This window comes from Emiliania huxleyi (genome assembly GCF_000372725.1).
Source record: "Emiliania huxleyi CCMP1516 unplaced genomic scaffold EMIHUscaffold_1, whole genome shotgun sequence".
NCBI classification, from domain to species: Eukaryota; Haptophyta; order Isochrysidales; family Noelaerhabdaceae; genus Emiliania; species Emiliania huxleyi.
In genome coordinates this window covers 2,662,454-2,684,999 of record NW_005202428.1, presented here as the reverse complement: position 1 = coordinate 2,684,999, position 22,546 = coordinate 2,662,454, and the positions used below count along the sequence as shown (strand labels likewise).

The following is a 22,546-nucleotide window of genomic DNA, read 5'->3' as shown; positions in this document are numbered from 1 at the left end:
CTCTATCGGTCGACGCTTCGGCGTCGCTGCTTGGTTGGGGACCCGTGCCTCGACGCGGCGGCGCGGCCGAGTACGGCTCGGTGGCACAGCGCGTCGCCACGGATAAGATGCGGCCACAAGCGGCTGGGGAAGCTCCAAGAATGTTTCGTTCTACTTGCAGGAGAGGTCCAAGCAATTCTGGTGACTGCATGGCTCTTCGCGTCGAGGGATGCGTCCAAGATCGGATTGGCTTTTTTGAAAGCGCCGTGTCTTGCGGCATATTCCGGGTCATCGATCCACGTGATGTGACAAACTAGCCGCTAGTAATGAATATGGGAATGTCATCTAGTTCAGGCAACCCGAGCGACAACTTCACGCGCTTGGCGTGTGTGTCGTGTGTGCCTGCTGCTCAAGCGGATCATATATCCTATCCCCTCCGTTTTGTGGTAACGCGGATATGAGCATATACACAACACACATACCACGGTCCGTCTGCATCCTCGGCCATCTACCGCCGTGCCGCATCACCCTATGTCGCCGCGCGGCGGCCGCCGACGCGTCGGCGCTCGCCTGCAGCTCGGTGTACGAAGGCGCCGCCTCGGGCTCCTCCCGCGTGCGGTGCAGCGCCGAGAGCACCTTCAGGAGCGAGGCGACGGGCACCGCCGCGGCGATGTGCCGGTGTAGCGTGTGGGAGCCGTTGGCCGGGTTGTACGACGGGCCCGAGATGCCCTTGGACTTGGCGAGGCAGTTCTTCAGATAGTTCGAGAGCGCGGTCTGCCCGACGTCGTGGTCGATGACCTCGAGCTGCACCAGCGTGCGCGTGGTGTGGGCGAGCGGCTCCGCCGCCCGAGCGGCGGCTTGACTGAGCAAGGACGGGACGAGGCCCTTGGCGAGAGCCAAGTTACGCCACTGCGGATCGTCGGTCGGAGGCTGCCATCGCTCGCGCAACTGCGCACAACACGCACACACGGCTCAGGCAGCAAGGCCGAGATAGAGCCGAGATATAGCCGAGATACAGCCGAGATATAGCCGAGGTGTAGCAGCCGCGGCGGCGGCTCAGGGGGCGGTGGGAGAGCAGGGCGGGCGCCTGCTCGTAGCGGCTCGACTGCAGCAGCACGACGTTCATCCACTGGTCGACGAGCGTCGGGACGGCGACCCACGAGCCGTCCGCGCCGCGGCCATGTAGCAGCACGAGCAGCGCCCATGCGTGCACCTCCGCCTCGCTGGGCAACGCCTTGCCCGAGGCGCACAAGATCGAGTTCCTGCGGCGCGCGCGCGGCAAGAGCTCGCCAAGGCGGGGCGAGCGCGGCCACGGCGAGGGCGGGCACGCACCGCTTCGATTCGGGCGCCCCGCGCTGCAGCGCCGCGCGCCGCTCAAGCTCGGCCTGCACGTTATGGAGGATCTACTGGAGCTCCTCGGTCGTGACATCTGCGGCACACACGCGCAAACCTGAGACCCCCACGGGCCCGGCGGCGGCGCGGCGAGCGGGGCGCGCGCAGGGGCACACACGGGCGTCGCAAACGCGCGGGCGCAGCGCGCCTGGAGCACCAGGAAGGGTGCCACCGCCGGCGCCGTGCTCAGCGTGATCACCTGCACGCACAGGCATCGCAGATCGTCAATGTCCCGCTGTGTCCCGAGCTTGGGGCTCGCGCTCCGGCGCCACGGGCTCGACGCGAGGACTCTGGAGAGAATGTCAGAGTGAGAGTGGATGAGGTTGGAGTGGAGGCGGCAATCGCCGTGCGGGCGCGCCGGGGGCTGCAGACTCCTCCAAAGCAGCGGGACGGGGCGCGCGCGCGACCGCGGGCCGGATTTTGCGGGGGAACTCGGGGGGAGGGCGCCCCGGACACGCCCTGCACGCGGCGCGGGCTGGCGCTCACCAGGAGCGGCAGCATTTGCGGTTTTCGACTGTGGTTTTTCTTTGGACGCCATCATTCTTTTCCCTTTCAGCGGCCTCACTTGTCGCATTTGCGAGGAAAGCAAGCGCGAGCGCTGCGGCGCCGGAGTCTTTCGGTCACCATTCTGGACCATCTTAATATTTTTCAATGATTTTTGCAGGGTCTGAAAGCTGAGACTCAGCTCTTCACGCTCGGTATGAAAGCAAGGTCCGTCCGGGGGGTCCCATTTTTCAGTATTTCCCCCTAGTTAGGAGCTGAACAGTGTTGCTAGTGTTAACAGTAACAACAGAACAACACTCAACAGTGGGGCTCCCCAACAACAGTAGCTAACCGGTTAGGCCGACTGTGAACAACATGTACATGTACTAAGGAAGGGGCCTGGCAGTGACCCACGACGATCTCTAGAGTCTAGTGTCCAGTGCGGGTAATACCCGAAAATACCCGGAACATCCCAGGTATTTTCGGGTTTTACCCGGTTTTTTTGCCATTTTCTGCTTGCTGGCCGCTGAACAACAGAAACAACAGAAACAGTAACAGAAACAGAATACTGAATAGCGCAACTGTTAGGCCCCAAATTAACGTTAGGCAACCCTAGCGGCAGGCTCGGCCCTGGCGGGCTGGCGGCGCGCGGCGGGCGCGGCGGCGGCTCAAGAGCGACGCCGGAGCGCGAGTTGATATAGCCTAAAGAAAGAAGAGAAGCCAAACGAGGGATGGGACGAGGACAGGGTCCCCACCTGCACGAGCAGGATTTTGGAAGGACGCGATCAGGGACACAGGGGAACGGGAGTGGGGAGCGCATCGCGACACACGGAGGGGGGCTGGGCAGGGTTCACCCACACGACAGGGTCCCAGGGATTCCCTTGTCGTATAGGACAAAGTTGCACCCGGCGGCACGGGGGCAGGCTGGCTACGCCCGGCGGGACCCTGAGGGAGGGTGTAGAGGATGTAGAGTGTAGAGCGCTGTAGAGCTGTAGAGATGTAGAGCGCTCTGGAGCGCTGTAGAGCTGTAGAGCTCTACATCCGCCGCGTGACGAGGTGTAGAGCGATATAGAGGCGCTCTACAACGTGAAATCTCTACAACAAACTCTACATCTCCCAGTAAGCTATAAGTACGTACGTACATCAATCATCATAAGCGGCGAAAGAGGCACGGTCGCTCTCCGACATGAGGCGCGTTGCACTTGCCAGTGCTGCCCTGGCCTTCTGTCTGCCCGCCCAATGGGTGGGAGGTGCCTCTGCTGCTGTGGCATGCCTCACGGCTGCGACTGGCCGGCGCCTCGGCGCGTCAGCTCGGCTCGGCGTAGCGATCGTGGCCAGCGCAACTCGCCTGGACTCAACGCTCAGCCAGGAGCTCCCGCACGCGCTAGCGCGAGTCATGGCGCATACAACGCGTCTGAATGCTCGCCTCGCCTCGCGCAAATGCGACCGTCCTCGCAGCCGACAGTCCACCGCCTGCTAAAGAAGCACAGCGATGAATGCGGCACCGGCGACGCATGGCAGGCTGGTCATGACGCAGTTATAGGGTGTTGTGTGCCGTCAGAGTGACTCTCTGTGTGTCAGGGATACGAGTCAGGGCCGTCCATCAGAGCTCCACTAAGCTCGGAGACACCCCATTAGCGCGGCTCGACCTCTTTTTGAGTCACTGCCTTCCCGGCGGTTTGGCTGTAGAGCCTCTACAACCAACTCTACAGCAAAATCGCGCTCTACATCGCTCTACAACGCACCCGCATCGTCACGCGGCGGATGTAGAGCTCTACAGCTCTACAGCGCTCCAGAGCACTCTACATCTCTACAGCTCTACAGCGCTCTACACTCTACATCCTCTACACCCTCCCTTTCCTTCGCATAGCGGCCACTCTTCGGATCGCTGGTCGAGCGACCCGGGGGATGCCCCGCGCGCCTGACCCACAGGCGCGAGAAACGAATCTGCGAGGCGCGGCCGCTCATGCCACATGCGGCCCGATGGGGAGGAATGGGGCGGACTACGGGGATCGGCTTCTTACACCGCCCTTCCTTGCAGCGAGCCCCCTCCAACCCACCCGCGCTAGGTCTCGCTCGCGGCTCGGGGGACGCAGGGGTCACACCCGACGACCTCGAGAACTAGCCGGGGCAGTCGGAGAAGGGGCAACTCCGTGCACTGACGGTCGGCCGCCAGAAAACACGCCTGCGTGGATCGCGTCACACCAATCCTCGCTACCCAACGCGGCCAAAGGATAAATAAATAAATAAAACGGGCACGCCAAACGAGGGGTGGGAGAAGGACAGGGTCCCCACCTGCACGAGCAGGATCTTGTATGTAAGGACGATCAGGGACACAGGGGAACGGGAGTGGGAAGCGCATCGCGACACGGAGGGGGGCTGGGCAGGGTTCACCCACACGACAGGGTCCCAGGGATTCCTCTCTCGTATAGGATATCCACCTCGAGAAATATCCTGAGCGATTTCTTCTGTCCCGAGATCTTCGCCCTCGCCTTTTCGCCATCGCTCGCCCTCGCTTTCGCCTTTCGCTCGCTTGTCTCCATTCTCGCCCAAGCGAATGCGCCTGAGGCTCGCCCTCCTCTGCTCCAGCCTCGCGACCGTGCACCCGCTCACGCTGCCGGGAGCGCCGCCGGCCTCGAAGCCGGCCTATGCGCTGCACGACGCGGCGCAGGCAGGTGACGCGAGCGCTGTCAGCCTCCTCCTCCTCTCGGGCCTGCCACCCGAGGAGCGAAACGCAAAGGAGTCGACCGCGCTGCACCTCGCCGCGCTGCACGGGCACGACGGCGTGGCGGAGGTGCTGCTCGACGGCGGTGCCGCGGTGAATGCGAGGAACAGCGACGGCATGACGCCGCTGCACGCAGCCGCACGGGCGGGCCACCTCGAGATCGCCGAGCTGCTGCTCGCCAGAGGCGCGGAGGCGGAGGCGGCGTCCAACTCGGGACTGCGGCCGATTCGGCTGGCGGCGCAGCAGGCCGACGCGACGATGATCGCAGCGCTGCGCGGCGCCGGTGCGGACATGGACGCAGACACGGCGGAGGCTGCCTTCTGGGCGGCGGTCAAGGTGGTCGATTCGATGCCTGAGGACGAGGCGCTGCCGACCGAGGTGCGGCGAGAGGGGGACCGAGAGGGAGGCGAGGCGCGACGCGCCCGTCCTTCTGCACGCGCCGCCGCCGCCTCGCCCTCAGGTGCCTCGGCTGCTACGCGAGATCTTCGACGCAGACATGCGGCAACTGCTCGCGCGAGACAAGCTGGCGCGCAACCTGACTTGCCTGCAGCCCGCCGAGGAGGGGGGCGTCGACGCCGTCGCCGCCGGCATGAAGTACGTCTTCGACCAGGCGGAGCACGCCAACCTGCCGCTCAAGGAGGGCCGCCGCTGCGAGGAGGGCGCCTGCTGCGAGGCTTGCTCGCGCGTCACCTTCCCCGCCTTCGCCACCGCCGCAGAGACGGACCTCCAGGTCTTCCCAGACCTCGAGGGGTTCAACTTCAACGGCTGCGGCAAGTGCTCGACCGCGACGATCCTCAACTTCGTCCGGCTCGTCGAGCGGATTCGGCGCTCCATCTCGCACGAGTACGGCCTCCCCCTCTCGCGCGTGCTGCCCGTGCAGGCGCGCCGCGCGCGCACGAGCGGGCCCGCGCCGGCCTGGACCCTTTCCCGGGCCCTTGCTGCAGGCGTACGCGCGAAAGTACGAGGCGGGCCTCAAGCAGACGGGAGGGGGAGGCTCGGCGGGCGACTCTGTGACATTTGCTCACGGACGAGGCGAGATGGTGCGACATGCGCTGTAGCGTGCAACGCGATGTGGACAGGTGATCCTGCACACGGACGAGGCGACGCACGCCGTCTACCACTACTCGTGCGTCCTCTACCTCTCCACCCAGGGGCACGACTTCACCGGAGGAGCGGGGCCGGCCGGGCGGGGCGCCCCTCCGGCAGCCTCTCACACTTCCCGCCTCCGGCCCCCCAGGCTCGTTCGTGTGGAACGACCCGCCTGCCGACGGCGGGGACGGGCCGCGCGTGCTCACGCCCTACGCGCCCGTGCGAGGCCCCCTCCCTCCCCCCTCTGGTGAACCGCTCGTGCCGGGGCCGCGCTCTCTTCACGGCGGCGGCGGGTGTGATCAGGCTCCGCGGTCATCTTTTCGAGCGGGTGGGAGAACATGCACCAGGTGGAGCGGCTCGAGTCGGGCACCCGCTTCGCCGTGCCGTGCTTCTTCACCACCGAGGCGGTGCCGGAGGCGTCGCTCGACCACTTTGGCGGAGTCCCTTCCGACGACGAGGAGAGAGGCGGCCGAGGGCCGACGCCTGGCCGGCAGCGTCTCCTCACACCGCGAGCGTGAGCAGGCGATCGCGGACGACCTGCAGCACCTGCTGCTCGACGCGCGGCGCGAGAACCCGATGCAGAGCGCCGGGCGCGTCAAGCAGCTCATGATGAAGTGGCACCATTTGCTGGGAGGCGCCGCGGGCGCCGCCGCGTCATAGCACTGTAGGTGTAGGACCTAGAGATGCTCTCTGCCGCGTCGTCGACCTTCGGACCCCCCGCCCCCTCCTGTAGACTAGAGCTGAGACTGTATAGTCCACACATCCCCGTGCGGATTTTTCGTTCTCCCCCCGCCGGCATCGCTCAAACTTGCGCGTGATAATTTTGACTTCGGAAAAACAAGAGCGCACACGCCGAACGGGAACGCGCGTAGCCCGTAGAGCTCGCCGCGCGCCTGGATATCTAATGTAATCAGTACGTTAGTATTCTATATCGACCTCGCAAGATCTGCGGACCCGGGCCGCGCGGGGGGCGGCTGCATAATGGGCGGCTGCCAGACGACGTCTCGCGGTCTCGCCTCTCGCGTGCGTCTGCCCCGGCGGTCGGGGGGGTCCGCCCACATCGGTCATCGGACATACATGTGTGCATGACATTGACATTGACATTGACATTGACATTGACATTGACATTGACATTGACATTGACATTGACATTGACATTGACATTGACATTGACATTGACATTGACATTGACATTGACATTGACATTGACATTGACATTGACATTGACATTGACATTGACATTGACATTGACATTGACATTGACATTGACATTGACATTGACATTGACATTGACATTGACATTGACATTGACATTGACATTGACATTGACATTGACATTGACATTGACATTGACATTGACATTGACATTGACATTGACATTGACATTGACATTGACATTGACATTGACATTGACATTGACATTGTGCATGCACATGCACATAGATAGCATGTGTGCATGTTGCATGTTGTATTAATATCACGCCCAATGCCATGGATGGGTCCGACGCCGACGACCTCCACACACTCTGATCTCTCTGTAAAAAGTAACTCAGTGTTGCGCGCCACAGAATCCCAGACCCAGTCAGAGTAAGGCGCCCATCCCTGCCCGGCCGGCACACCTCTCACTCCCACTCGAGCGGGCGCGTCATGTTTGCGAGTTTGAGACCCTTGACCTCCGCCGCGGGGTTGCGGCCGTTGTAGAAGACGAGCACGTGCTGGTGGCACATGCCCAGCTTGGCGGAGGAGGCCATCGCTTTGCCGGCCCGCACGGGCAGCGTGTTGAAGGGGAGCAGCATCACGCACGAGTTGTACAGCCGGCAGCCCGCCTTTTGGAAGGCGGAGACGGTGTCGCCCACAAAGTTGCGCATGAAGCCGTCGCCATCGCGGATCTCGCCGACGACGAAGCAGGCGAAGCGGCGAGGCTTGAGGCGGTGCGCGGCGGCGGCGATGATCGCCTCGTAGGCGGCGAGGAAGGTGGCGTAGCTGTGCGCCCTCGACAGGTCGCGGGGGTCGTCCGAGTACTGCTCGAGGTCAAAGTACGGCGGGCACGAAAAGACAAAGTCGGCCTGCCGAGGCGCGCCCGCGGGGCCGTCGCCATCGGCGAGCTCTCGCGCGTCCGCCTCCACCCACTCCGGAGGCCGCCAGCGGTGGCCGCTCGACCCCGCGACCGCGCCGGCGCGCGCCGCCTGCTCGCGGTTCCTCGCGATCTGCTCGCGCCGCAGCTCGAGGCCGACGTACCGCAGGCCGAGCCAGCCGGCGACCACGCCGCGCACAGACCCTCCGGCGAACGGGTCGAGCACAGTCCCTCCGGCGGGGCACCACCTGAAGGGTGGGGGGGGGGCGGGGGGCGAGGCGCGGGGCGTGTCGAGGGACGTGTCCAAGTGGAGGGCGTGCCCGGTGCGGCGGGAGGGGCGGGAGGGGGCGGGCACCAGCGGCAGCAGAGCTCCGAGAGGACGGGGCAGAAGACGGACGTGCCCCTCGCCCCCTCGCCTCCGAGGCCCTTGTAGCCGATGAGGTTGTCGCCGCGGCCCTCCTCGGAGTGCACGTTGTACGTCCCCTCCCAGAAGTGCCTCCGCTCCTTCCAGTACCCCCTCTGGCTGTTGAGCACGGAGAAGGGCGGAGCGCCAAACCTGTGGCCCAGCTCGCCCTGCCCGTCCGGGCGGACGGCGTCCGCCTCGGCCAACGCCCTGGCCTCCTGCGACGGCTTGCGAGAGAAGCCGTGCAGCCGGCCCGCCCCGGCACCCGACCCCGCTGCCGCCACGCCGCCCCCGTGCGACCGCGACGAGCCCCCGCCCGCAGACGGCGCCGCCGCAGCTGCGCCTGACTGGCCCGTGCTGCTGCCGCCCACCGGCGAGCCTGGCGCCGGCGCTCCCGTCGCGTCTCGCGCCGCCGCCCCTGCGTCGGGGTAAAAGCAGTCGATGCGCGCGCGCTTTGCGGCCGGAGCCGCACCAGCGCCGCCCGTCCCCGAGACGGCCGCCGCCGCCGCGACCGGCTTGCTGGCCGCTCGCTCCTCCTCCTCCGCCGCCGCCGCCGCCGCAGCGGCAGCCTCAGCGGCGCACACGCCCCGGGCAGCCTCCACGAACTCGGCGTTCGAGAGAGAGAAGGGCATGACGGAAGCCAGGCCCGGAGCAGTCTCGTCGTCGAGGTCGTCAGATGCGGCAGAGGAGGCTGGAGCTGCACCAGCGGCGGCGGCGGCGGCGGCGGCGAGGCAGTGCATCAGCTCCGGGTCCTCCTGCGTGCACTCCTCCTCGCTCTCTTCCGCCGCCTCCGCCTCGCCGTCCCTCTCTCCACCCGCCTCCGTCTGCTCGCCAGCCGCCTCCATCTCCTCGCCGCCCGCCTCCTCCTCGCCACCGGCAAGTGCGGGCGAGCCACTGGACGGATGCACAAAACGGAAGATGGCCTCCGCATCGGCTCCAGGTCCACCGAGTCGGATCTCGTCGCCGTCGGTGAGGATGTGGTCCTGGTTCGGCTTCAGCCGCAGCGAACCCGCGATGAAGACGCCGTTGCGAGACAGATCACGGAGCACCCAGCCGCCGGAGTCCGACTTGCGGAGGCTCGCGTGATCGCGGCTGATGAACTCGCCGTGAACGACTGCTTCCGAGTCGGCATTGCGGCCGATTCGAAACGGCGTGCCGTCGAGGAGCGGCAGCCTCCTCCCAGACGGCGGAGGCGGAGGCTGAAGCTGCTCGAGGTGCGGCAGACGCATGTCGCTTCCAACGAGTGTTACAACGAGGGAAAACGCAAAAGAATTTTACCAGGGAACTCCCTCGCAGAAAACTGGGCACGGGACTGGCGCGCACTGGCACTAACACGCAAAAGAATTTTGCCAACGCCATTATCCTAACGGTGTGGGGGCGCGGAGGGCTTGTTGGCGAGCCAAAATGGTGTTTTCCGAGGCGCTGCGCTAGGCTCAGAGCGAGTTCGCGCTGCGCTAGGCCCAGACGGCGAGTTCGCGCTGCGCTAGGCTCACAGATGCGAGTGCGCTGCGATAGAAGAAAAAAACAGGGTCGAAAAGCGGGAGACGAAAAGAATTTTACCACACGACACTGGGCACGGGACTGGCGCGCGAAAAGAATGTTAGCACCCCACTCTTGTCGTGGAATGTTCCCCATTCTTACCGCAGTCGGTTAGGCGGCTCCGGTGGTTAAAATGTTTTAGTGCTAGCACGCGCCAGTCCGCACCTGTGAGCTGTGTCGAGCCTGAAGAAAGAAAGAAAACACAAACCCTAACGAGGAATGGGAGGAGGACAGGGTCCCCACCTGCACGAGCAGGATTTTGGAAGGACGATCAGGGGCACAGGGGGTTCTCCGATGCTCCTGACAAGGGACACGACAGGCTCGCAGCGCGGTGCTCGGTGGACTCCCAACTCCCACTGACTCTGGCGGTCTCATCTCAATCTATAGCGACCTGCAACCTGCTGCCTCCAGCTTCTCACTGGCAGTCTCTCGCTACCACAGGCACACTGACAGGGGTCGAGTCTGTCTGCTGTGTGAGAGAGGCCCAAATTCTTTTCTCTCGTGCGAGGCGTGAAAAGAAAGAAACAACACCCTCCCCAAAGGAGGGATGTGGGAGGACGGCACGCCGTCAAGACAACACACACAGGGATGTCACGGGAAGGAAGGTGTGCGGCTGCCTCACTTACTATCTCTCTTCGATATCTCTCTTCGCAGTCTCTCGCCGATCCCGCCTCCAGCCACCCTCGTCGCCGCACCCGTCACCACTGCCGGGGACGCAATCCCCAGGACGTCACTGATCCGACTTCGGCAGCGGCGACAGGCATCACCTTTGGGCGTTTGCCCCTTTCTCTATCTCTCTTCGCAGTCCCTCGCCGATTCTCACAGCAAAACCTTCATGCCGCCTCGCGGTCGTCCCACTCTCGTCGTTCTCCCTCCTGCCGCTTCATCCTCTTGTCTCGTCGCTCTCCGCTCCTCGTTCTGCGACGACACCGCCGCCTGCCGCTCCCTTGCTCTCGCGGCTACTCCCGCGCCTCTCGGCGCAACTCCGCCCTCCTCGCGGCGTATTTTGGCCCCTCGAGTTTATCAAGCTCTCCTCGCGCAAGGACCACTCTTCTGACTCCCACTCCGATCATTTGCCGCCAAGTCATATCATTGCTCAGGTCCACTCTCGTTTCTTGTACCTCCACGGTCGGTGTTGGCGCTAGGGTTCCCTTCGGGTGCATCATGACAGCTGACAAGGGGAGATTGCTAGTGACGTGTCATCGTCATCGATTCGTCTTCCGGACTCCTTCCGTTCGGCGTGGCTCACTCTCCATGCCGTGAACAGGCGCCCTATCCATCCTACATCCTTCTCTCGCTCATCTACCCGTGCCCTGGTCTTGTCGTTGTTCCGTACCCATGTCTGGATGGCAATCGAAGCTGCCTTCCGGATTTGTAGGGAAAATATTTCGCAGCAGGGCCACAACATCAGACACAACTACACGCTTCGACGCCTCATCCTCGCCCTACGCGCCGCGTGGGGCACCGCTGTGCGAATGGAGCCGACAAACCACCTCGGTCAGAGTTACAACAAACAACCCGACGTGGATGCGGACAACATTGGCAGGGGCGGCAATGCACTATTGCGGAGATGTCAAGGTCGTCTGTCCCCCCTCAGCAGCAGCGGGGAGCACGGCTGGAGCACGTCGGAAGGGCGCTTTTGTCGCTTTCGGCAACACCGAATCATTCTACCGGAACATGGTTGAGGGGCATGGGCCCTACTGCGAGGAGGGAGAGGGGGAGAGGGGGGGGGGAGAGGGGGGGGGGGGAGAGGAGGAGGGGGGGGTGGGGGGGGGAGGGGTACGGGGGGGACGGCATGGAAGGGGAGAGGAAGAGCAAGGGCGAGAGAGGGCAAGGGACCGGGCGATGGCATACCAGGGGGGGCAGGGTGGTGGGCGGCGACCGCCGCAGTCCTACGGCGGGGACTATCGCTACCGGCCAGGGAAGACAAGGACGTCGACGTGCACAGCTGCTGCTGTTCGAATCGTTCGGCGGGTTCGGCGGGTTCGGGAAGGGGGTCCGCGAGATCCTCTGGAAGGCGACGGACGTGCTACAGAACAAGCTGACGCGGGCCCAGTACCTCGGCGAGGTGACTTGGACCACCAAAGTACCAAGAATTGGCTGGGGCTGCAGAACATGCTGCAGAAGCCGCGTATCTCGGTCGTTCTTCACACGGCAATCGCAGAGCAGATTATTGTGAATGAGCTAGCCTGTGGCGGGGGCGGGCGAGTGCACGGAGCTAAGACCTAACTAAGTAAGTGCCTCGCCGCCCTCGCAGGAGTCGCTCCCGTAGTGTATCTACCTGTGTGTGCCAGCGCGCGCCAGTCCCGTGCCCAGTGTCGTGCGAGGGAGCTTTGTTGTAAATTTTCAGGAAAATTCTTTTTGGGGGCGCGCCGCCAGGCGCGTCCTCACTTTTGTATCACACCTGTCTCGTCTCTCTCCTTCTTTCTATCGCAGCGCACTCCCCACACTCTCGCCGTCTGTGTACTGTGAGCCTAGCGCAGCGCGAATCGAACTCGCCGTCTGAGCCTAGCGCAGCGCGAACTCGCTCTGTCTGAGCCTAGCGCAGCGCCTCGGACATCACCAATTTGGCTCGCCAACAAGCCGTCCGCGCCCAAGAAGTGTTGGCAAACCAAGACACAGAGCTCACACAGGATCACAGCACACAGACTTGATGCCCATGACAGCACACGCGCAGCCGGAATTCTTTGCCGTTTGCCGGCCACCGCGGCGGCAAGGTGAGTCGATGTCGGGCTTTTGAGGACACTGAATGCCCAGCGCCGACCGGTATATTCGCTGAGAGTTTCGATTCGCGCGCATGTCGCGCTGGCTTGTCGAGCTAATCGAGAAGCGGCTGCATGAGGTGCTCATTCCGATCGACCCGAACAACCCGGTCTGCCGCGTCGACCTCCGCGCGGGCCTCATCGAGCTCGAGGATGTCCGGCTGCACGCCGCCTTCCTCTCGCGCAACTACACGCTTCCCGTCGAGGCGCGAGCCGCGCCTCCCGTCCGCCACACACCACCAGTGTTCTGCTCCACCGCTAACGCCGTCGGCCATGATTGAAGCCTTCCTCTGCTCGGCTCCACCACCCACACCCGCGCCAGAGCACGAACACGGCACGACGGCAGGTGCTTTCGTCGCACGTGCGGCGCGTGCGCGTCAAGTTCTCGCTGCGCGCCCTCCTCACCCGCCACCGGATCGAGCTCGAGCTTGACGGCCTCGCCCTCGTCCTCGCGCCGAGAGACGATCCGCCCATCGAGGCGAGCCGAGGGAGGGAGACGGGAAAGAGACACGCGCGAGACACGCGCGAGAGACGCTGCGCTGCCCCTCCTCCGCCGCCCCGCCTCCCCGCCTCTCCACCGCCCCTCCACCACCCCCTCCTCCCCTCCCCTCCCCTCCTCCCTCCCGTAGGTCGCCCGCTCCATCTTTCGGCGTGAGAAGCAGCAGGCGATCGCGGGCGCGGAGCTGTGGCAGGCGCACTCGCGCTCGATCTCCAACGACCTCGGCGCGCAGCCCGACGGCTCGAGCCACGGCGGCATGCGCAAGCTCCGTGCCTTCGGCGCCAGGGTCGCTCAGCAAGTGCTACCGCTCGAGATCGGCCGAGATCGAGCCGAGATCGAGCCGAGATCGAGCCGAGATCGAGCCGAGATCGAGCCGAGATCGAGCCGAGATCGAGCCGAGATCGAGCCGAGATCGAGCCGAGATCGAGCCGAGATCGAGCCGAGATCGACGGGCGTCGGTCCGCAAGCAAAAGCTGCGCGTCTCACGGACCCCTCCCCGTGGGCAAGGCGCTCCTCAACGCCACCGTCCGCATCTCGCACGTCCACATCCGGTGCGAGATCACGCCGAGATAGAGCCGAGATAGAGCCGAGATGTGGCTCTCGCCACGTCCACATCCGGGGCAAGCCTCGCCCCTCCCCACACACCCCACCTCAGCTACACCTCGGCACCGCCTCGGCACCGCCTCCTCCGCCGCCTCCTGCGCCGCCTCCTGCGCCGCCTCGGCACCGCCTCCTGCGCCACCCGCAGGTACGAGTTCACCTTCCTCGCCTCGGGCGCCCCCGCCGCCTTTGGGGTGATGGTGCGCTCCGCGACCGTCGCCGACCCGCCGAAGGAACAGCGTGAGGCGGCTCGATCCGAAGGCGAGAGGGGGCCGAGACGGGCCGAGAGGAGCGTGGAGCCGATGTGGCAGCGAGAGGTGGCTCGCCCCGAAGAGGTGGCTCGCCCCGAAGGCGGACTCTGTGCTGGCTCGATGCCCCTGCACACACTGCACGACGCTGTGTCCAGCACACTCTCAGCGCGGTGCCTTTTTCTGCTGCAGGAGGCGGAGGGACCATCTCGAGGGCGCTGTGCGTGGAGGCTCTACCGCACCGCGACACAGCCCCTCGCCGCAGCACCCGCGACACAGCACCCGCGACACAGCACCGCGCCCACAGGAGCACACACGCAGCAAAGGCCTCTCGCCCCCGCCCTCTCCCCGCGGAGTCGTCGGGGCGGAGATCCTCGTCCCCTCTCGCACCCCCCCTCCCTCCCCCCACCCCCCTCCCTCCCCCCCACCCCCCTCCCGGCCCGGTGCCCCCCGCAGGACCTCTCGATCTACTGCGTCTCGGCGGCCTCCGCCGGCATCTACTCCGCCAGCGGGTCCGAGAGGTCGACCTCACCGGCTGCCGGGCAGGACGCGGGGGGCTCGCTCAGCGCGATGGCGTGCCTCGCGCACTTCGGAGGCGGAGGCACGAGGGGAGGCGCGCAAGCGGCGGCGGCGGCGGAGGAGGAGGGCGGTGCGGAGGGCGAGGCGGAGGCGGCGAGCGACCCGTCGTGGCTGCTCTGCCCGCTCTCCTTCGACCTGCGGCTCGTCTCGCAGACGAGCGAGGCACAGCTCGCCCTCCCCCTCCCCTCCCCCTCCCCTCCCCCTCCCCTCGGCCACACACCTCCCCCCTCCCCTCCCCTCGGCCACACACCACTCCTCTGCCCTGCAAGGCCGTCGACCTCTCGCGGCCTCGCACCGCGATCACGCTGCACTCGACGCTGCAGAGCGCGCGGCGGAGGGGCGCAAAGGGCGCCGCCGCCGCCGACCGAGTCAAGGACGGCACGCCGGTCCGGGTCCGGCTGCAGGTCTCTGCGTGGCAGGCGGACGCAACCTTCGAGGGGAGCGACAGGCTTCGCTGGACGCGTCCACGACTCGTCCACGATCCGTTCCCCTCAGGTGGCCGCCCTCGAGGAGGTGGACAAGTCGCTCGTCCTCTACGTGCGGCGGCAGCGCGCGCGCCTCAACGGGCGGCCTGACGTGCCTGTGCGGGCGGCGCCGCGAGAGTGGTGGAGGTGCCTCCTCGCAGACACTGTGCCTCCTCGCAGACACTGTGCCTCCTCCCAGACGCTGGAGACACACCACGCCGCCGCAGACCAGGCGGGGCTGCGTCCTGTCGCACTGCGTCCTGTCGCACTGCATCCTGTCGCACTGCACACACCAGGTACGCGCTGCGCTGCATCTTCGCGTCGCGCGAGGCGCTCGAGGTGTGCACTGAGCTGTCGGGCCACTCGTGGAACGCCCTGTGGCGCGTGCTCGCCATCCGGCAGAGGTACTTGCACCTGCACCGGCGCGGGAGGTACAACTTGCCGCAGCTGCCGCCGCTCTCGCTGCCGCAGCGCGAGGAGCCGCGCTCGCGACGCAGGAGGGGCACCCGTGAAAGGGCGCGTCCTTGACGCGTCGGCGAGTGTGCCGCGCAGGAGCTGCTCACGATGGAGGAGCTGCTCGAGCTCGACACGATCCTCCTCTTCCGCCGCTTCGTCCACTGGCAGATGGTGCAGCTGCACGGCGAGCCGGCGGCGCACGAGGCGCCGCCCTCTCGAGGAGAGGCCCGAGGCCCGGAGCTGCCGCGAGATGAGGGGCGGGGACTCACCGTAGGCGTACCTCGGCGGCGGGCTCGACCAGGTGACGCCGCCCGCAGGACACATCAGTAAGGGCGGAAGGAGGAGAATGACACAACGAGCTGTCCACTACCCAGGAGCTGCTCCGCGTGGACGAGTCGGCCCTGTCCGAGCCAGGCAAGGACTCGCTGTACCAGTTCTCGCTCGCCGACCTGCAGTCGCTCACGCAGGTGGCGACCAAGGTGCTCCGCCCGCCCCGCTGCCCCCCCCCCCCCCTTCTGCTTGGCTCGCCCGCACCGCCGCAAGAACACCGAGCCCGGCCGCCTCCTCGAGGGCCGCGCCCCAACGACGGCGCCATGGACGTGCCTCAGGTCCTCTCCACCACCGACTCGCTCGGCCGCGCCGCCAGCTCGCGCTTCCGCCGCTTGCTTCCCGGCAAGCCGGCCCGCTCCCCCGGCAAGGGCCCCCCTCCCGAGCCGACCATCGCAAAGCCAAAGTCGCCGGGCAACGGGCGCAGCCGCCGCCCCGCGCGCGTCTCCGCCGCATCGAGGCGCGGCAGCGACGGCAGCGAGGGCTGCGAGGGCGGCGAGGCCTCCCTCTCCGCGACGCTCTCCCCGTCGGCGTCGCTGCCGGGCAGCCCGGCCCGCGGCGGCGGCGAGTGGGGCGAGGGCGGGGGGCAGTGTGGTGGCGCGGCAGGGCCCGCTGCTCCTGGGGTAGCCCAGGTGGCACGCGGCGGCGAGCCGGGCGGCGGGGCGTCGGGCGGTGCCCCCACCTCCTCTGTCTCCTTTTGCTTCGACGTGCGCCATGGCGACACGTCGCCGCCGCAGCTGCCGCCGCAGCTGCACGTGCCAAGCGGGGAGGAGCTCTCCCCGCCGACGCCGCTGTCGGAGGCGCTCTCCACACCCCTCACCACGCCCCTCTCGACCAGCTCTAACGCCGCGGCGACGCCCTTCGGCAAGCGCGAGGACCGCTTCCTCCTCCGCCACCGCGGGGAGCGCTCCCCGAGCTCGGCGCTGCAGCCGTCGCGCGAGCGGCGCGTGCGGCGCAAGCGGTCGCACCTCTTCGCCAAGCTGTCCGAGGTGCCGCACCGGCGGCGAGCAGACGGGGAGTGATGTGTCGTACTCACCATGTCACGTCTTGCAACAGGTGCTGCACCAGAGCGAGCACACGCGCGGCCCGGACGGCTCGCGCGCCCGAGATGCGGAATACGGACCTCGGCCAAACTCCCACCAGCAGAGGAGGACCCCCAACTCTAGCCCTCACGCGACTCCAACCCGCAGGCTCGCCCCTCCTCCACCTGCCCGCGTGGCTCGTCTCCCCCGATTCGCTCAGCTCGCGCCGCCGCTCCACCTTCGCCCTCGGCACCGCCCGAGAGTCGCTCAGCCCGCTCGACGGCAGCGCCTCTGCGCGCCGCTCGCTGCTCGCGCGCGCCGCCTCGTCCTTCATCGAGCTGCCGGCCAACCTGGCGGCCAACCTGGTGGAGCGCTCCTCGTCGCAGCCGCCCCACACGCCCCACAAGCGGGCGGGGCGCGGCGCGGGCGCGGCGCAGCGGGAGGGTAGCCCGTCTGCGGACTGGCAGCTGCTGGCCGTGCAGGGGCTGCTGTACGAGACGTGGCGCGACAAGCAGCCGGAGGAGGTGGAGGCGCTCGAGCAGCTGACGGCGAGCGCCGTGCGCGACGCCAACTCGACCCTCCCGCCCGACCACCCCAACCTGGCCTTCGACTTCGACGCGCCGATCTACGGGGAGCTGCGCGTCTTCGCCACGGGGCGGCAGCGGCTCTTCCTCGCGACGGAGCAGTACGTCCTCTCCTTCCGCCGCGCGCACGACCGCACAAAGTCGCTCCGTCTCCTCGCGGGCCCCGTCTCGGTCGCGGCGCTGCAGATGCGGGTCTGCAACCAGGCCGCACTCGCACTCGCGGCAGAGTCCGCCATCGGACGGCTGCGCGAGGCCGCGGCGGGCGAGGCGGCGGCGCGGCCGCCGCTGCCGCACCAGACGGCCGCCTCCCAGCTGCTCGACGACCGGCACGCGGCCTTCATGCTCTGCTACACCAAGGCGCCCGACACGCGGCTGCGCAAGTCGCCGCCGCAGATCGCGCTCCGCATCGCGCCCGACGTGGCGATGGAGGCGCACCTGCCGCTCGGCTTCGTGCTCGCCGTGCCGCGCGTCCAGATCGCCCCGCCCGCGCCCATCATGCCGCGGCTCGACGTGTCTGCGGCGGCGCTGCGGCCGGTCGTGTCCCCCAACGAGGCGGACCTCGCTAGGAGCCTTCTAGGAGCCCTCTGGGAGCCCTCTCATAGGTCATGTCCCGCGACGAGGCGGGCGTGCCGTTCACGCCGCGCGCGAAGCAGCGGCGGCTGACGAACCTCTCGTTCCCGGCGCCGCACCGATCGCGGCACCACAAGCGGAGCGCGACCGTGGGGGCGTCAGCGGCGGCGGGCCCGCTCGAGCAGCTGCGGCGGGAGAGGTCGGGGAGGCTCTCCATGACCGACGCGGCGCCGAGCAGGGAGTCGCTGCCTGATGCGTGGTACTTGGAGGCGGCCGGCGGGGCGAGGGAGGAGGCCGAGTCTTCGGCCGAGCCTGCTGCCGAGCTCGAGCAAGAGGGAGGGGCGACCCCTTCCGATCGGCCGGGCCGACCGCTGGCTTCGGCAGAGCCGGCCGACGGGGCGGCGCCGGCGGCAGCGGCGGCGAGCGGCATGGCGCCGTTGCCGCCGGCTCCGGTCGCCGAGCGTGTGGTCCTCAAGTGGGGAGGCGCCATCGCCGCCGCGCTGGGGAGAGGCCACCACCACCGGCATGGCGGCGGCGCCCCCCCCGCGCGGAGCTGGTCCGGCCCGTGCGACGGTCAGCGACGGACTCCGAGGCGGGGTGTCCTTCAGGCGTGCCTCTCCGCGTAGGTTCGGGCTGCTCGACGAGCGGCGGCTGGCGGACGTGGCGCTGCGCGACGACCGGCACGTGCGGGGAGCGGTGGACGGACCCCTCGCGTTGGGCCAGGTCAAGCTAGCCCAGGATACAAGCGAGATACAACCGAGATACAACCGAGCTCACCCAAGCTCACCCGAGCTCACCCGAGCTCACCCTGAGAGGGCTGGATGTGAATCGCTTCATGCGAGACGCACCCGAGAACGCAGGATCTCCCCGTCGTCCGAGCCGGGCTCACCCTGAGATCGCACCCCGCAGGTCGGCCAACTCGTAGTGCCCGAGACAGCCATCGTCGCCTCGGCGGTGCTGCCGGGCTCGCTCGGCCTGTTTTGCCACGCGCCGCCCGCCGCGCCCGGCGCGCCTCCCTTTGTCTATGTGCCCGTCCTCGGCGCGACTCGGCTGCCCAACATGCTCGGCTACGCTCAGGCCGAGCCCGGCGCCTCACGCAGCGGCGGGCGAGACTGCACGGTTTCCCTCACACTCGTCCCTCCGCGAGCAGGTTGAGTACGACGCGGGCGTTGTCCAGGCCTTTGGAGCGGGCGAGAAGGCGGGCGTCGCGGGCGCGCCGCGAGCGCCGCCGGTGCTAACCGGCATTCTGCGCTCCACCGACGTGGTCGCCAAGAACGCGTACGCGCGCCGGCTGCTGCGCGACTTCGAGCGCCGCCGCTTCGAGGCTGGCGCGGCGAGGCTGCTCCCCCTCCCCGCCGGAAGCGGAGGCGCCGAGGCGGAGGCGGCGCCCGCTGCTGCGGAGGCGACGGCCGGGTGGTGGGCCGCGGGGAGCAGCTGGGTGCGCATTCCTCGCAGAGACGACGGCGCGGCGTGGCACTCCGTCTCAGCTTGCGCGGCGTGGGGTAGGTGTCGACCCTCGCGGAGACGTGGCGCGACGCGGCGGCCAAGTGCGTCCCGCCGCCGCCGCCAAAGCCGCCCGACCTGCAGCCGCTGCTGCCGCCAGGGGCGCTCGGCTCGGAGAGCTTCGGCTGCGCCGCCGACTCGGGCGAGGCGGCGGTGGCGGACAGTCCCGACGGCGCGGGCGCGGGCGGCCCCATGCCTCCGAGCAGAGGGCCGGAGATGGTCGTCGGGAGGTCGACCTCGGGCGGCATCGTGGTGGTGGGCGCCGAGGGGCGCCACCACGGGCCCTCTCCCTCCTCCTCTCCTCCAACCTCCCGCATTGGGCGTGCCGACGCCGCCGTCCCCGCTACGGCTGGCGAGCCTCGCTCCGCCGCCGCCGCCGCCGCCGCGCCGAGGCTTGGCGACACACCTCCGACGCCTCCGACGCTGGCGGGGATCGCTGAGACGCCTACGCCCGAGGTTGCGGCAGGGGAGGGCGGCGGCCGGGCGGGTCCGGACGGAGGCCCGGGGCAGGCGACGGTGCACGGGCGCAAGCAGGCGCCATCTTCAAAGGCGTCGAAGCAGCCGGCCCCTCCGCTCGACCCGCAGCTGCTAGAGCTCAGCGGGCAGCTCGGGGGGCTCTCGGCCGGCGCGGACGTCGCCGGCATGGCGAGCGAGGAACGGGCCCTCCTCGCTGCAGCTGCGAGCGTGTCTCCTCACGCGCGCTTGGCTGTGAACAGGTTGCGCTCGAAGGACTCTCCTCCCTGCCCACCCTGCTGCGGCTCGCGGGCCTGCCTCCCGAGCCCGAGACACCAGAGCAGCCGGCTCCGGCAGCAAAGGGCCGCTTGCGCGCACGCTGGAACTTCTTCCGCGGTCCGAAAAAGGCACGCGGCGCAGAGGAGACGGAGCCCCGGAGGACCAACAGCTTACCCTGACACGTGGGTTTGTTGCCGTGCAGCTGTGAGTCCGCTCCGGGCCTCAACTGTTTTATCCCCGCATCTCGCGCGCGCGGGCATCGCTGAACATCGTGCCCCCCGCTGAGATATATCGTTGCGGCTTGCGTGTTGCGAGCCACAGCGCCCCAACCACTATTTCAACCGTGCAAAATAATCACTACGGCCTGTTCGATACTTCCCTTGTACAAGCAGCGAGAGACGGTAGAGCCGTGTACTCCACTCTCTCATTCTCATGTTGATCTCGTCGCACCCCACCCCAGTCCCCAGCAGCAGCACCAGACAGACTGCACCCCACCGCAGGGGTCGTGGAGGCACGCACGGTCTCCTCTCACAGGACATGCAACTCAGGTACCCCGACTTCCCTCTTGCCGCCAGTCTCTCTGCAGCCCGCCCCTTTGCGAGCAGCAGAGACAATGGCGTTGAACGCCCTGCGCTCACCCTCTCAGACTCACAATACGTGGAGGCCACGACCGCAGGTCTGCCCCACAGCGCCCCTCATGTCCGAGGCCAGAGGCACAGACGCATTCCATGCACAGAAGTATGTTCACAGGTGCGTGCTGATGGCAGCACCCGCCCATGCCCCCCCCCCCTCCCCTCGCCGCTCAGCCGACGTAGTCCTCGTCCTCCGAGTCGTCCACAGACTCCTCGTCCGACTCGCGAGCCGCGCCGCCCTTCCTCTTCTTGCGGCCGCCCTTCTTCTTCTTCTTCTTCGAGCCGCCGCGGCCGGAGCCGCCGCCGCCGGAGCCCGAGCCGCGGCCGCGCTTGGCGCCGCCCGACTTCGGCCGCGGCGTGGGCGGGGCGGTGCCGTTGCTCGCGGCGAGCAGGTTGAAGTCGAGCTCCTCGTCGTCCGCCTGCAGCAGCTCGCGCAGCCAGAGGTACCGCGCGACGGTCAGCTCCGCCCCCTCAAGCTCGGGGCCGGGACCGCTGACCGCCGACGTCCGCCGGCCCGCCTTCCCGCCCTTGGAGGAGGTCGCCGCGCCGGCGCGGTACCGCGGGGGCAGCCGGCGCAGCGCACCAACCTCGAGGGGAGGCCGGCTGAGCGGCCGCACCGCCAGCCGGCTGGTCGCCGCGGAGCTGGTGTCCGCGGGCTCGTACGCCTGGCACCGCGCGGACGAGAGCTGGTACAAGCCCTTGAGGTGCCGCTTGAGCAGCAGCAGCAGGCACGCGAGAGACCCCGCCTGCGCCTGCAGCTCGAGCGCGGCCGACTGTTCGCCGCCGGCCGCGGCGGCGGCGGCGGCGCGCGCGCCCAGCTCGGCGGCGGCGGCGGCGGGCTCGAGGTTGCCCCCTCCGCCGCCGAGCGCGGCGTCGAAGGCGGAGAGCGTCGACTCGGCGTGGAGCGAGAGCTGACGGTTGATCTGGAAAACGAGGTGCAGCAAATCCTCCTCCTTCTCGTACGGGAGGGCCGAGAGCGCCTGCGCCACCCACGCCGCGCGCTCGCACAGCTGCGCGCCGCGGCCCGCATTCTCGGCCGTGCCGAGCTGCTCGTAGTAGAGCGACGACACCACCGCCTTGAGGTAGCCGAGCCGCTCGCGCCGCTGCGGCAGCAGCAGCTCGAACATCAGCCTCGGCAGCCGCGCCTCGGCCTCGTCGGGCGCGCCGCCGGGGCTCTTTGCGGCGCCGGGGCTGTCGCACGGCGTGCCCGCGCCTCCGGCCGCCGCCAGCGCCGCGAGCTCGGCCTGGAGCGTGTGCGCGGCGGCAAAGGCCTGGAGCTGGACGCCGGGGCTGCTCACCATGTGCGCGTGCCGCTCGAAGAGGGCGCGGAGCGCCTCCTTTGCGAGCGAGGCGCACTGGCGGCTCGTGTCGACCTCGAGGGCCATCAGCTGAGGGATGCACGCCATCGGGTGGATGAGGCCCTGCTCGAGCATGCCGCGCGTCAGCTGCAGCGCCTCGCGCCGCACGGCTGCGTGGCGCGCGTCCCCCATCGCAGACAGGATCGCGGCCTGATGCCCCTGAAGCGCGCCGCTCGCGGCCGCGCTCGCGTCGGCGGCGAGCTGCGACGCCTCCCTGCCCTCCCTGCCCTCCTTGCCGACCTTGGCCGCCACCTTTGCGCCGCCCGCCGGCTGGCGCACGAGCTCGCTCAGGTTGGACAGCGCCTGCACCCTCAGCTGCGGCGCGGCGGTGCGGCCGAGGGCGGCGGCGAGCGTCGCGCGGCACGCGAGCAGCAGGTCGTGCCGCCGGCAGGTGACGTGGCCGATCGCCTTGAGCGCGTAGAGCGCGATGGTGAACTTGTCGCCGCGGAGGCCGCCGGCGCCGCTCCCGGCGGCGGAGGCGTCGCCGGGAGAGGCGGCGATCGGGACAAACGCGTGCAGCTGCTCA

At 68.0% G+C, this 22,546-nt stretch overlaps 3 protein-coding genes across 3 annotated transcripts; 1 reads left to right on the top strand and 2 right to left on the bottom strand.

Annotated features, from left to right (window-relative positions):
- Nucleotides 1-304: 304 nt before the first annotated feature.
- On the bottom strand, nucleotides 305-1,891 carry EMIHUDRAFT_431942 (hypothetical protein). Its single transcript, XM_005794466.1, has 5 exons — nucleotides 1,520-1,891; nucleotides 1,312-1,408; nucleotides 1,067-1,241; nucleotides 431-927; nucleotides 305-401 (listed from the first exon to the last, which is right to left on the bottom strand). Exons 3-5 carry the CDS (start codon nucleotides 1,103-1,105, stop codon nucleotides 398-400), a joined length of 540 nt encoding a protein of 179 aa, XP_005794523.1. The 5' UTR covers nucleotides 1,106-1,241; nucleotides 1,312-1,408; nucleotides 1,520-1,891; the 3' UTR covers nucleotides 305-397.
- Nucleotides 1,892-7,290: 5,399 nt separating this feature from the next.
- Nucleotides 7,291-9,374, bottom strand: EMIHUDRAFT_95251 (hypothetical protein; the record flags this gene model as incomplete). The annotated part of the gene is made up of 2 exons (XM_005794465.1): nucleotides 7,291-7,990; nucleotides 8,098-9,374. The coding sequence occupies 2 exons, from the start codon at nucleotides 9,372-9,374 to the stop codon at nucleotides 7,291-7,293; spliced, it is 1,977 nt and encodes a 658-aa protein (XP_005794522.1).
- Nucleotides 9,375-12,405: 3,031 nt separating this feature from the next.
- EMIHUDRAFT_447585 (hypothetical protein) lies at nucleotides 12,406-16,246 on the top strand (the record flags this gene model as incomplete). The annotated part of the gene is made up of 10 exons (XM_005794464.1): nucleotides 12,406-12,652; nucleotides 12,793-12,924; nucleotides 13,076-13,243; nucleotides 14,642-14,776; nucleotides 14,868-14,983; nucleotides 15,133-15,313; nucleotides 15,389-15,496; nucleotides 15,567-15,593; nucleotides 15,667-15,771; nucleotides 15,901-16,246. Coding segments are annotated over exons 1-10 (1,488 nt in total), but the record flags the coding sequence as incomplete, so codon positions are not given.
- Between the last annotated feature and the right edge of the window lie 6,300 nt (nucleotides 16,247-22,546).